This window comes from Triticum dicoccoides, chromosome 2A, assembly GCF_002162155.2.
Source record: "Triticum dicoccoides isolate Atlit2015 ecotype Zavitan chromosome 2A, WEW_v2.0, whole genome shotgun sequence".
In the NCBI taxonomy this organism is placed as follows: domain Eukaryota; kingdom Viridiplantae; phylum Streptophyta; class Magnoliopsida; order Poales; family Poaceae; genus Triticum; species Triticum dicoccoides.
Window position 1 is genome coordinate 91,078,920 of NC_041382.1, and position 14,896 is coordinate 91,093,815.

Consider the following 14,896-nt stretch of genomic DNA (forward strand, 5'->3'; position numbering starts at 1 on the left):
GTCTAAACTCTTTCACCAAGTACATGTATGCTTTCTGTTAGTTATCTTCGGTCCATGGAGCCAAAAATACCACTGACGGACCTGGCGCCTCTCATATGATGAGAAAACAATAAGAAAATGCCGACATGCCATGTGGCAAACCCAGCCCACGGGCATACCCAACCATTAGCAACCACCGTCGCAAGAGAGCAATTAGTTGACGAGCCCTCCTTCAGGAGCCTCCCAACGAACAATTGAGGTGGGCTGAGAGCGTGCCAGCCGCCGCTATATGTCGCGCTCTGGGGGCTCCCTCGGATTTTGTTTGTTTTATTATTCCGCACGCATTTTCGGTTTTTTAAATATTTTTTTCCTTTTTTCGACTATTCAGTTTTTCATTGGTCATTTTTAGATTTTTTTTCTAGCTTTTCCCGAGCCCCTGTCCATCAGTACTGCTGGGATGCGGGCTCCGCCTCGTCCTTCTCCTCCAAGAAAGGAAGTTAGGGTTCGTGCCTCTCGCCGGCACCGGCGCAGGTTCGCCTCGTCTCTGGTGGCCCTAGGGCTATGGAGGCACGGTGGATCCTGACAAGGGCTAGCGGGAGGGCGCCGTTTTTAGTCTTTTTTTCAATTTTGTTAGGGTTTGTGTCCTACTTAGGAAGACGAGACGGCAGCGGTTCCCTGAAGATGGAATAAAGGTCTCCCCGCCTAGCATCGTTGGTGTGTGTGTGGGGGTGTGTCTCTGGCAGATCTATCTTTGGTGGATTTGCTCGGATCTCGTCGTTGTTCGTCTACATTCGTGTCTCTTCGGTTTGGATCCTTCCGATCTACGTTATTTTTTATCGATGGCGGTTGCTGTTCTAGGCTGCTGGTCCTATGGGGCCTTAACATGGCGACTTCCCAACTGTCTACTACAACAAGTTGTGCCCGGCTCCGGTGATGGAGGGGCGACGACGGCGGCGCGCCTTCGGCTCGCTTTGATGCTTGTAGTCGTCGCTAGATGATCTACAAATCTGGATGTAATTTTATTTTTGCTGCTCGTTGTACTGCCATGATTGATGATGAATAGATTGAAAGTTTTTCCAAAAAAGACAAAGACAATTCGAATTTTCGACGGCGATGGGGACGACGCTCGGGCAGACCATCCATCCTAGCTGGCACATCCGACATTTTTTTTGAGAATTGGCACATCCGACATTTTCAGACAGAGAACATGCGTGTGCTGAGAAAACAAAAGAAGCCCACGGGTCGTGTGGCGAGCCCATCCTGCGGCAGTGCCAGCCCATTCGCTGCCGCCGCCGGCGCTCGCCGCCGCCGTACCAGCACGGCATCGGAGCCACCGCCTTGCTCGCATGGTGCTCGCCGTCGCTGCACTGCTCCTGCCACCGGCGTGCGGGGCCAGAGGGGAGAGGCGCCGTCCGTGGCCTCCGTGAGCTGCGTCGCCACCCGCGTCATCGAGCTCCGCCATCGGCCTGCTGTTCGTTCGCAGGTGGGAGGTGAGGTGAGGTCGAGCGGTTTCTGCTGCTTCCTAAAGAGCGAGAGGTAATGCCGTAGCACTCCTTGAGACCTTGACCCCTGCTTGCTCATCGAAACCCCTAAGCCGGCTACTGTTTCTACCTTTGACACGCTCCTGTCATGGCAATAGCAATCACCGGATAGTTTACAGCGAGGATTCTACCGCCCCATGTACTGAAGGTCAGTTATCTGCCTCATTATTTTCCTGGATTGCAAACACTTGCGATCGTATCTCCATCCAGTGCATCGATCAGCTTATCCACACCTTTTTTCCCCTCTCACTGTAAACTATCTTGCTTCGGTCAGTGCCTGCTCGGAATATTCAGAAATGATTTTAGATCTTCATGGGCGGAATCTGATCAAGTCATGTAGTTCTACTTCTATCCCCTGCGCCTCACCCACTCTTTCCAACATCTGTCGATGAAAGTAAGTAATCACAGTGACACGCAACTAGGAGTGTGATGCAAATATAAAGGACTCATTTGATCCTGCGGCAGCTACAAATGGAAGTACAAGTTATCTGAGGCCGGTACTGGGTTCTTATGCAGATTTTGCACTAGATTTTCTTGCAACATACCCATGCCTACCCATGCAAAGCAAACTTATCACTAGGAAGACGCCTGTGGTATCTCTACTGTAACATGATGACATCTTCTTCTTTTTGAAACAAGGCAAAAGACTCGCCATTTCATTGATTAAGAAGAGAGTAAGAATTGCCCGGTTAATTTACGGAAAACCGGGCTAAAACTGATACAACCCAGCCCAGAAATGGGCACCACCGGCGAACCTATGATGACATCTTCTTCTCTTCAACTGTGATGACCTGTTTACTTGCTCTTAAAATATGACCATTATCTATTTATCTTGAGCGCAAGCATCTGTTTTGTATCGCTGCCGACCTTATGAGAATCTATGTGCAGAAATTTATGCCGAACAGCGATTCACTAGAACCAGTTGGAAAACTAATCACTTAAATCACCCATAACATTATGTCGCAAACATTTCGAAGACAAATGAATAAGCGTCCCACTTGCAGCCTGACTAATAAACAATATGATAAATTGATAATCCTTTATTCTCGCCGCAACAGTTTTTCATTCATTCAAGAAAGGCAAAGTAGAAGTCCCACTTCCATCTATTAGTGTCTCGTAGTCAGTCACAACCCATAAGTTCTTTTGCTCTGGCCACAAGATCGGAGAGAGGCATGCTGTACTCCATGAATCCTTCATCGCCCAAGAAAAGCCTGTAGTTTTCAGCCTTTGACGGTGTTTGTTCTACCATTGACAGTGCATCTGTCATCCCGAATGCGTTGAAGCAATCTGCATAGCGAGAATTATACTCCATCAAGTGTATGACTTGATCGAGTACCACTCTCCTGATCCCAGGACAATGAGCACTAGGTTTCATGTTTGCTTTTAGTGTGTCGACAAGCCTCTTGGCAAATCTCTGCTTAATCTGACCAGCGTCTAGTTCTCGGGTAAAGTCTTCAGGAATAACTTTACATATCTGTGAACTAAGCCCAATCAGGATCTCTAGTTCTGCCCCATCCGCGTCTAGTATTCTTTCCAACACCTGTAATGAGATGTATCATTATCAGTTAAAAATTGATGTGTATCTCTATCTATAGTCCAGTGGTAAATGAGTGAGCAAAAAATAAAGATCAAAATTTTACTGAAACCTTGCGCACAAGAACAGACAAAACATGGTAAATTTTATTATGCATCTCTAATAGTGTACTTGTTGCTCGAATTAGCAGCTCTCACCTCTCTCAAGGTATGAGATAGTTCCTTCAGGTCTGACTCTCTGAGCTCGGATCTAGCATGCAGGCACAGATTACGCAGCAGGCTTGCCGCCAGATATATGTACCTTTTATCATGGATCAAGATTTTGAGTTCCTTCATGAACCATGGCTCCTTCAATATAACCAAGCAGTTTTGGGCACTTTGTATTGTCAGCATTGCCAATGCTTGCCCGGCGACCTTCCGTGACAGGTGATCATCATTGGTACTCATGGTTCCTTCTGAGTAGAGAAATGCCTGCATCAGCTTGGTGATGATCATTTGGAAGCGACCAATTTCCTGCCTTGTTTTCTCATCAACGGCAATGTTTCTGAGGATTCCCGCCACCAACTTTCTCGATATCTGGCTGCTCTTGTCGTCTTCAAGGATACCTGAGAGGTTACTCAATAGGAAGGGGTGTTTTGATATCTTGTACCGCAGTGTGATGCTGGTTTCCCCGCCAATGCTCGTGAGCCTTTGCAGCACCTTCAGTGATGATTTGAGAAGGATCTCTTGTTGTGCTTTGACATTCATCGTGTCACTTCTGCAGATTGTGAATCTTATGATCTTCGGGATGAGGTCAGCTGCTTTGCTGATCTCCACACAGTTGTCCTGGTCAACACCAGCAAGACTTTCAATAATTGACATGGCCAGTGCCGGTAGAAGATCGTGGTCTGTCCGCAGCTGTTCCTTGGGTATTGACCAGAATTCTGAAATATGCTGCCAGCATCTGAGCACGCACGAGTTCTGTTTGTTCATGCCAACTTCTTGGGTTGATCTGTTTTCTGTTTCCAGCAGGATATCAGTGTCCCGAAGTTGACCTTGTGTTTGGAATTGGTTATCAGCCACCTCTCTGCTATCTTCTGTATTCAGAACTGGATCTTGTCTTCGTTCGTGTTCATCATCAGTGTCTAGGAGTGGGTTTCCTCTTTCCAGTCTGCCATCAGCGTCAAGAAGTGCAGATACAAGCTGCATTGTACCAGGGATAGTGCCTGCACGGAGGTTCTTTGCAAGCTCTGCAGTGACCTTTGCGGCATATAATCTGATAGCTGTATCCTTTGGACTTGTCCAATCCAACATTCTGATTATTCTGGCCATCGTCTTGGTAGAAGTGGCGAGTTTTGAAAGGAGTTGTGCCTTGGTTGGTTGACTTTGCAGAAAGTTGTGCATCATTCGTATCCCGGCGAGCTGATTCTTGGATGAATCCGAGTTCACAGAATTCATGGCAAAGGTGCTGAGGTTGATCTTCTTTGGAGCAAGCACACCCCCTTGCATGCATTTCTCTGATGCATATGCGTAATACATATTGACAGATTTCATTCCCCACTGACCTTTAAATCCACCACCGCGGATGAGGGATCTTCGAGGGATGAAAGAAAAGAACTCAAACATGCAGGCCACAGCATAGAGTATTCCTTGTCCAAGCACCATCCCATAGAAGATTCTTAGAGAGGCTTTAATGTTTTTTTGGCCATCCACGCTTTCATTATATGCAGCAGGCTCGCTAAGCTCATTTAATGCTAGCATGACCCGCACAACTGCTGCTGGAATCTGTAAGTTGCCAAATGACACTATCAATAGAGCACATACCTCGAATGCAATCATCATAGATGCATCATCTTCATTAAGCACCAGCAGCCCTAGAGCAACAATCATGCACATGTTTATAGTAACTTTACGCCAAAATTCTTGTTTGCTGCCTAGAACACTGTCCACTAGTTTGCTGATTCTTGTGAACCGCAGATTGCTTATTGTTGTTATGAGCACTGCAACAAGTAGTACTGCGAACACTGCCCATTCAATCATCGAGCCGTCTATGGATATAGAGGGAGCTAGCAATACGATTGCAACTAATGGGCCCCATAGAGTCCATACTGATGCGGCACGACGCATTGGATTGCATATGAGTAGTTTCAGAGCTCTTTGAACAGTTATTGACCAGCCAAGAGCAAGTAGTGATAGTGTCACTGCAATAAGTAAGCTCCCATCAAACTTCGTCAAGTACTTCTTCCAGAGAACCTTCCAGATGATTTCCAGAATACCAGAAAAACATGCAATCACAATCAGTCCACTCCAGCCAAGAGGCCTAAAAGCTCCTCTGGTATTGAAGAACAGTTGATAATCAAGTCTATTGTTGTCACGGGTGAACATCCTGAAATATGTATATGGTATCGTTAAAGAAGAAGAACACAATACAGATCACAAGCCTAAGAGATGTTTAAAGAGGTGTTGGTTTGGGTTTGCGGCTAACTTTTTGGACCTTAGAGTAAGTACAATAAGGGTTTGAACTCGCTCACATGTCACATTTGCTTATGTAAAGGAGAGACGGGAAAAGGTAATCGAACCGCCTTCACATTCACACGTGATCCATAGCAAATAGAGTAAATACAGCAAAAATTGAAAGAAAGAAGACGGAAAATATGGCTAATCTTAGAGCTAACTCATGGTAAGAGTGATTTCTAATAATAATTCTTGATGAGATGTAGACAATGTATAATGATGAGTGTATTTTTTACGCTCATTTCACTGTTGTTTAAACCGAATAATCCCAGATATTCAAAGAAAACCACTTCGATCTTATCAGTAATGACTAATAAATGCGAAAGACTGCAATTCCTTTGTTTTGTTTATAATATAGTGAACAAAAACTAGACATTGTAAAACGGCCACATTTCTAGCAAATGATACCTAAATGTAGCCCATGGATCCGCACAGGTTGATAGCTAGTGTTACTAACAATGTTTGTTCTTTACCATGATTTCAAAGTCACTAATTAATTCTTCTCCTCTCTATGGTTTGCAAAACCCAACATCATATTAACTACTGTAATTTTGCAGTAGTGCTTTTTCTTTTTCAAAGATTATCAACAAAAAATGCAAAGGTTTTGTTTTATTCTTTTGATCACACATGCCTCTTCAATGTGTGCGCTTGTACTTCTGTTAGATGTGATCGATCTTTGTTGTGATCAATGGTGCTTTCTTTTCTTTTGCAGGGTTTCGGACGCCTAGATCAAGAGTTTGTGCAGAACCACTGTTTGTGCAACTAATTGAGTTTAATTCATAATAGCTTGCATTACACTCAATGAACTTGTATAATACATTTATGTGAAGTTATCATGTGATCTTTAGTTGTGATATATGTGTGAAATATGTTATTTTTGCAGTGTAACATGTGAAATCTGTAATGATGTGATGTGTGTGTAATATGTGAAATCTGTGGTGTGTGGATTATCTGAAATCTTTATGAAAAATGTGTGTGAATCTGCCTTTTTTTTATAAAACCATGTGCGAATATTAGTGTCGAGCTGGAATTATGGGCCTATAACTGTTATGCAAATATGAGTAACGATTGCCCTGTTGTTGTTATTTGCATATTGCAGCCCAACCCGTTATTGATGTGCTTTCTCTAGCAGAGGTGTGACTACACTCGAAATCACTAATTAAGGAGTACTCGTTGCAAAGAACACTTCACCTTCCTAGGTTGCGACAAGTGACGCACATGCAGCACGTCACTTGTCGCAACCTGGGAGTTTTCCCTTTTTTGTAGATTCGCTTATTCAAAACGTTTTATCTCTTAAACCGTGCGTTCAAATCTCGAACCATTTTCATTATTGGATTCCTCGCGTCGAGATCTTTAAAACTAGATCCCATGTTGATAGGTTTTGACGAACTAACCGGACGAAAAACCGAATTAGGAGCATGGTTTTTTTCTTTTCCAAAAGAGGCACGCCCGTGCCTCTCGCGAAATCACAACCGTGCCTCTCATGAAAGCAAAACCGTGACTCTTGTGGAAGGAAAAAAAAAGAAAACACGTTTTTTCCGTTTCCGAAGAGACACGGATGTGACTCCCGCGAAAGCACAACCATGCCTCTGGCGAAAGCAAAACCGTGACTCTCGCGAAAGAAAAAAAACAGAAAACATGTATTTTTCCTTTCCGAAAGGGACGACCGTGACTCTCGCGAAAGCACAACCGTGCCTCTCGCGGAAAGCAAAACCGTGACTCGCGAAAGAAAAAAAAACAGAAAATGTGTTTTGTTTTTTCCCTTTCCGAGAGGCACGGCCGTGACTCTCGCGAAAGCACAACCGTGCCTTTCGTGGAAGCAAAACCGTGACTCTAGCGAAAAAAAACAGAAAACGTGTTTTTTTCGTTTCCGAAGGGCACGGCCTTGACTCTCGCTAAAGCAGAACCGTGCCTCTCGTGGTAGAAAACCATGACTTTTCACAAAAGAAAAAAAATGCATTTTTTTGAAGAAAAAAAATTGGTCGAAAAGCTAAGAAAGACCGGGGGAAAACCAAAACGTCGAAAAAACCAAAAAAAAACCTTTAAAAAGCCGAAAACGCGTGCGGAAAAATAAAATAAAAAAATAAAATCCGGAGGAAGCGTCCAGAGCGCGACACGTGGCGAATGGCTGAGAGCGTGTTAACTGGCGTTGATCGTTGCGAGCCTTCCGAAGAAGCGCTCGTTAACTAGTTGCTCTCGGCTACACCTGGGTGAACAATAACATCCAAAACGTCTTTTTGCTCTTCAGGTGCTAAGCTCCTTGCATGTTTCTTTCATTGAATTTGTGGTATTGAAGAAAAAAGGTGACTGGTTCTAGATCCGCACCTGCGATGCTTGTTTCTTGTTTGGGCAGTACAACTCCATATATAGCAGACCTTTGATGACACCGATGCAGGGAGGATGTAAGAGTAAATTTTGTAGGCTGCAAACTTATTTTTGGAATGCTAATTTGCTACCAACCCAGGTGCTATATACGTAGTTATCTGTATACGGCATATACATACATACTACATACATACCTTACGGCTTCTAAGAGAACTATCGTCGTCGCGGACGCAAAATCATCATCGGAGCTGAGTTCGCTGGCGTAGCCGCCCAGCAGCACGACGGTCGCCCACATAAATGCCAGCGTGCCAAGCGCGTTGCCAAGCCTCTCGATCAGCACGACGAAGCGAACGAAGCGATTCAGCCACTTCTCCGGTGAGGCAACCTTGCCTTGCCCGCCGCCGCCAGCTATTATGTGGACAAGGTGCTCACCGCCTCCGCCGTTGGCCATTGACCCCTTTACCACCTTCGCTCAGGCTCAAAGAAGAAAACCTATCTCACTTGTGTAAATGGCTTCACCGGATGACAATGGGTAAAGCAGATTCCTTGGAACATAAAGGCCTTTGATTCAAGTACAATTATACAGTGCGTCGGTGCGACGACTCGCCGGTCAATGGGGTGGGCCAGCAACGCCAAAGGCGCTCTGCTGTTCCTCGCTCATTGCTACCGCGTAACGCTGTGGAAAAAGAAGGAAAACCAGACGCGCACTGCGTGCGTGAAGATACTCTGATTCCGCTGTTGAATCAACACAGCCACCGGCCCCGGCCGTGCTTCACCGCTGTGCACACTGTCTCGTGCAGATGAAGGCATTTTTTTTTCCAATAAAGGGCGACTTTATTATTTTAAAATGTAGCATCAAGCGGATAAAAAGTATTATGAGTAACACCCGGTCTCTACATAACTAAGATGCACACATCCAAATTTAGAAGTCTGACAAAAAATCATAAAATAAAAATCGACAAATCGGCAACAGTAGAGTTCTTTAGACTGACACTATGCCTATGTCGAAGAGGGTGGTGGATCGATCCATAGGTTATGCTGCCACCCATGTAGGGAAAAAACCTCCGTAGCCACCTGCTCCAATCGTGCACACACCCCCATGAACAGCGGTTGGTACTCCGGCCGTTGTAGCATAGACCACGTACGTAGCGAGTGTGTACACCGGAAAATAACCTGTAGAGAAGAAGCATTTTTGTCGTTAAGAACCAAATCATTTCTACATAGCCAAAGCGATCAAATTAAGGCATACGCTGCCACCCTTATTAGTGTGTTGAACCTATTTGTAATACCGTCCAACCAATGACCAAAAATATTGGCAACACTTGTGAGCTGATACAAATTTGACGCTATTTGGATGACTGACCACGTAGATCGTGCAAACTTGCATTGGAAAAAGATGTGCTTGATTGTCTCGTCATGAGTACAAAAAAAAACACTTCTTACTCCCTCGCCAATTGCGCCATGCGAAGTTGTCTTTGGTTAACACAACTTCCCTACAAAGATACCACATGAAGATTTTCATTTTTAGTGGAATCTTAGACTTCCAAATTTTCTTAATATTACTCGTTGGTATCTCAGAATGCGTGAGTGCATGATACATAGAGTCTACTATGAAAGACCCTGATGTAGTAAGGTTTCAGCGAAACACATCCTAGCCTTGTCTCGGATTAATCGAATCCAGTCGGGATAAAAGATGATGCCATGACACAAGTCGGGGGCCAATCAAATCCCGCCTGAATGAAATATTCGGCAGGGAAGAACCGAGCACGTGCGCAATAGTATTATTCTTATCGCTGATACGTCTCCAGCGTATCTATAATTTTTGATTGTTCCATGTTGTTATATTATCAATCTTGAATGTTTTATAATCATTTTTATCATTTTTTGGTACTAACCTATTGACATAGTGCCAACTGTCAGTTCCTGTTTTTCCGTATTTTTTACATCGCAAAAAATCAATATCAGACGGAGTCCAAATGCCGAAATTTTACGGAGAATTTTTATGTGCCAAAAGGAACACAACGGGCCCTGGCTGCACCTGGGGGGTGCCCCGAGGGGGGCACAACCCATCAGGGCGCGCCAGGAGGCCCAGGCGCGCCCTGGTGGGTTGTGCCCATCTCGGGTGCCCCCCGGACTGCCTCTTTGCTTTATAAATACCCCGAAAATCTCAGAACCCTAGGGAAGTCGACGAAATATTCATCCAGCCGCCGCAAAGTCCAGAACTACCAGATCCAATCTAGACACCATCATGGGGTTCACCACCTCCATTGGTGCCTCTCCGATGATGCGTGAGTAGTTCTTTATAGACCTTCGGGTCCGTAGTTAGTAGCTAGATGGCTTCATCTATCTCTCTTGATTCTCAATACAATGGTATCTTGGAGATCCATATGATGTAACTCTTTTGCGGTGTGTTTGTTGGGATCGATGAACTTTGAGTTTATGATCAGATCCATCTTTTTATATCCATGAAAGTTATTTGAGTTTCTTTGATCTCTTATATGCATGATTGCTTATAGCCTCGTATTTCTTCTTTGATATTCGGGTTTTGTTTGGCCAACTTGATCTATTTATCTTGCAATGGGAAGAGGTGCTTTGTAGTGGGTTCAATCTTACGGTGCTTCATCCCAGTGACAAAAAGGGAAATGACACATATGTATCGTTGCTACTAAGGATAAAGCGATGGGGTCTATCTCTACATAGATAGATCTTGTCTACATCATGTCATCGTTCTTATTGCATTACTCCGTTTCTCCATGAACTTAATACACTAGATGCATGCTGGATAGTTGTCGATGTGTGGAGTAATAGTAGTAGATGTAGGCAGGAGTCGGTCTACTAATCTTGGACGTGATGCGTATATATTGATCGTTGCCTGGATATCATCATAATTATTTGAAATTCTTGTTGGGGAACGTAGCAGAATTTTAAAATTTTCTACGCATCACCAAGATCTATCTATGGAGTCATCTAGCAACGAGGGAGAGAGGAGTGCATCTACATACCCTTATAGATCACGAGCGGAAGCGTTCAAGAGAGCGAGGTTGATGGAGTCGTACTCGTCGTGATCCAAATCACCAAAGATCCTAGCGCCGAACGGACGGCACCTCCGCGTTCAACACACGTACGGAGCGAGGACGTCTCCCGAGCCTTGATCCAGCAAGGAGGAGGGAGAGGTTGAGGAAGAGGGCTCCAACAGCAGCACGACGACGTGGTGGTGGTGAAGCTGCAGTACTCCGGCAGGGCTTCGCCAAGCTCTTACGGAGGAGGAGAGGTGTTGGGGAGGGGAGGGGCTGCGCCTTGGATGTTGTGTGTTTCCCTCCCCTTGCCCCTCTATTTATAGGGGAAGGAGGAAGGGGTCCGGCCCCCTCTAGATGAGATCTAGAGGGGGGGGGCAACGGGAGGGGGCTTACCCCCCAAGGAAGGGGGGCGCCCCCTTTAGGGTTTCCCCCCCCCCAACCCTAGGCGCATGGGCCCAAGGGGGGGATGCGGCCAGCCCATGTAGGGCTGGTTTCCTTTCCTCTACAGCCCATCAGGCCCTCTGAGAGAGGTGGCCCCTCCCAGTGGACCCCCGGAACCCCTCCGGTGGCCCCGGTACAATGCCGATATGCCCCTGAACCTTTCCGGTGACCGTATGACAACTTCCTACATATAAATCTTCACCTCCGGACCATTCCGGAACTCCTCGTGACGTCCGGATCTCATCCGGGACTCCGAACAACATTCGATAATCACATACAAGTCTTCCTAACAACCCTAGCGTCACCGAACCTTAAGTGTGTAGACCCTACGGGTTCGGGAGACATGCAGACATGACCGAGACGACTCTCCGGTCAATAACCAACAGCGGGATTTGGATACCCATGTTGGCTCCCACATGCTCCTCGATGATCTCATCGGATGAACCACGATGTCGAGGATTCAATCAATCCGTATACAATTCCCTTTGTCAATCGGTACGTTACTTGCTCGAGACTCGATCATCGGTATCCCAATACCTTGTTCAGTCTCGTTACCGGCAAGTCACTTTACTCGTACCGCAATGCATGATCCCATGATCAACCACTTGATCACATTGAGCTCATTATGATGATGCATTACCGAGTGGGCCCAAATATACCTCTCCGTCATACGGAGTGACAAATCCCAGTCTCGATTCGTGCCAAGCCAACAGACACTTTCGGAGGTATCTGTAATGTACCTTTATAGTCACCCAGTTACGTTGTGACGTTTGGCACACCCAAGGCACTCCTACGGTGTCTAGGAGTTGCACAATCTCATGGTCTAAGGAAATGATACTTGACATTCAGAAAAGCTACAGCAAACGAACTACACGATCTTTGAGCTATGCTTAGGATTGGGTCTTGTCCATCACATCATTCTCCTAATGATGTGATCCCGTTATCAATGACATCCAATGTCTATAGTCAGGAAACCATGACTATCTTTTGATCAATGAGCTAGTCAACTAGAGGCTTACTAGGGACGTGTTGTGGTCTATGTATTCACACATGTATTACGATTTCTGGATAACACAATTATAGCATGAACAATAGACAATTATCATGAACAAAGAAATATAATAATAACCATTTTGTTGTAGGGCATATTTCCAACAGTCTCCCACTTGCACTAGAGTCAATGTTCTAGTTACATTGTGATGAATCGAACACCCATGCAGTTCTGGTGTTGATCATGTTTTGCTCTAGGGAGAGGTTTAGTCAACGGATCTGCTACATTCAGGTCCGTATGTACTTTACAAATCTCCATGTCTCCATTTTGAACACTTTCACAAATGGAGTTGAAGCGACGCTTGATATGCCTGGTCTTCCTGTGAAACCTTGGCTCCTTGGCAAGAGCAATAGCTCCAGTGTTGTCACAGAAGAGAGTCATCGGGCCCGACGCATTGGGTATGACTCCTAGGTCGGTAATGAACTCCTTCACCCAGACTGCTTCTTGTGCTGCCTCCGAGGCTGCCATGTACTCCACTTCACATGTAGATCCCGCCACAATGCTTTGCTTGCAACTGCACCAGCTTACTGCCCCACCATTCAACGTATCCGGTTTGTGACTTAGAGTCATCCAGATCTGTGTCGAAGCTAGCATCGACGTAACCCTTTACGACGAGCTCTTCGTCACCTCCATAAACAAGAAACATTTCCTTAGTCCTTTTCAGGTACTTCAAGATATTCTTGACCGCTGTCCAGTGTTCCATGCTGGGATTACTTTGGTACCTTCCTACCAAACTTACGGCAAGGTTTACATCAGGTCTGGTACACAGCATAGCATACATGATAGACCCTATGGCCGAGGCATAAGGGACGACACTCATCTTTAGTCTATCTTCTGCCGTGGTCGGGCATTGAGCCGTGCTCAATCTCGTACCTTGCAATACAGGCAAGAACCCCTTCTTTGACTGATCCATTTTGAACGTCTTCAATATCTTGTCAAGGTACGTACTCTGTGAAAGACCAATGAGGTGCTCAATCTCGTACCTTGCAATACAGGCAAGAACCCCTTCTTTGACTGATCCATTTTGAACTTCTTCAATATCTTGTCAAGGTACGTACTCTGTGAAAGACCAATGAGGCGTCTCGATCTATCTCTATAGATCTTGATGCCTAATATATAAGCAGCTTCTCCAAGGTCCTTCATTGAAAAACACTTGTTCAAGTAGGCCTTTATGCTTTCCAAGAATTCTATATCATTTCCCATCAATAGTATGTCATCCACATACAATATGAGAAATGCTACAGAGCTCCCACTCACTTTCTTGTAAATGCAGGCTTCTCCATAAGTCTGCATAAACCCAAACGCTTTGATCATCTCATCAAAACGAATGTTCCAACTCCAAGATGCTTGCACCAGCCCATAAATCGAGCGTTGGAGCTTGCACACCTTGTCAGCATTCTTAGGATCGACAAAACCTTCTGGCTGCATCATATACAATTCTTCCTTAAGGAAACCATTAAGGAATGTCGTTTTGACGTCCATTTGCCATATCTCATACTCATAGAATGCGGCAATTGCTAACATGATTAGGACGGACTTCAGCTTTGCTACGGGTGAGAAAGTCTCATCGTAGTCAACCCCTTGAACTTGTCGATAACCCTTAGCGACAAGCCGAGCTTTATAGATGGTCACATTACCATCCGCGTCTGTCTTCTTCTTAAAGATCCATTTATTTTCTATGGCTCGCCGATCAACGGGCAAGTCAGTCAAAGTCCATACTTCGTTTTCATACATGGATCCTATCTTGGATTTCATGGCTTCCAGCCATTTGTCGGAATCCGGGCCCGCCATCGCTTCTTCATAGTTTGAAGGTTCACCGTTGTCTAACAACATGATTTCCAAGACAGGGTTGCCGTACCACTCTGGTGCGGAACGTGTCCTCGTGGACCTACGAAGTTCAGTAGCAACTTGATCTGAAGTTTCATGATCATCATCATCAACTTCCTCTCTAGTCGGTGCAGGCACCTCAGGAACATTTTCTTGAGCTGCGGCACTTACCGGTTCAAGAGGTAATACTTCATCAAGTTCTACCTTCCTCCCACTTATTTCTTTCGAGAGAAACTCTTTCTCTAGAAAGGACCCATTCTTGGCAACAAAGATCTTGCCTTCGGATCTGAGGTAGAAGGTATACCCAACAGTTTCTTTAGGGTATCCTATGAAGATGCATTTTTCCGACTTGGGTTCGAGCTTTTCAGGTTGAAGTTTCTTGACATAAGCATCGCATCCCCAAACTTTTAGAAACGATAGCTTAGGTTTCTTCCCAAACCATAATTCATATGGTGTCGTCTCAATGGATTTTGACGGAGCCCTATTTAAAGTGAATGCGGCAGTCTCTAAAGCATAGCCCCAAAATGACAGCGGTAAATTGGTAAGAGACATCATAGATCGCACCATATCTAATAGAGTGCGATTACGACGTTCGGACACACCATTACGCTGAGGTGTTCCAGGCGGCGTGAGTTGTGAAACTATTCCACATTTTCTTAAGTGTGTGCCAAATTCGTGACTCAAGTATT

At 45.2% G+C, this 14,896-nt stretch overlaps 1 protein-coding gene across 1 annotated transcript; it reads right to left on the reverse strand.

Moving 5' to 3' along the window:
* Positions 1 to 2,392: 2,392 nt before the first annotated feature.
* On the reverse strand, positions 2,393 to 8,376 carry LOC119353527. Its single transcript, XM_037620146.1, has 3 exons — positions 8,066 to 8,376; positions 3,252 to 5,418; positions 2,393 to 3,060 (listed from the first exon to the last, which is right to left on the reverse strand). Exons 1-3 carry the CDS (start codon positions 8,320 to 8,322, stop codon positions 2,641 to 2,643), a joined length of 2,844 nt encoding a protein of 947 aa, XP_037476043.1. The 5' UTR covers positions 8,323 to 8,376; the 3' UTR covers positions 2,393 to 2,640.
* Positions 8,377 to 14,896: the final 6,520 nt, after the last annotated feature.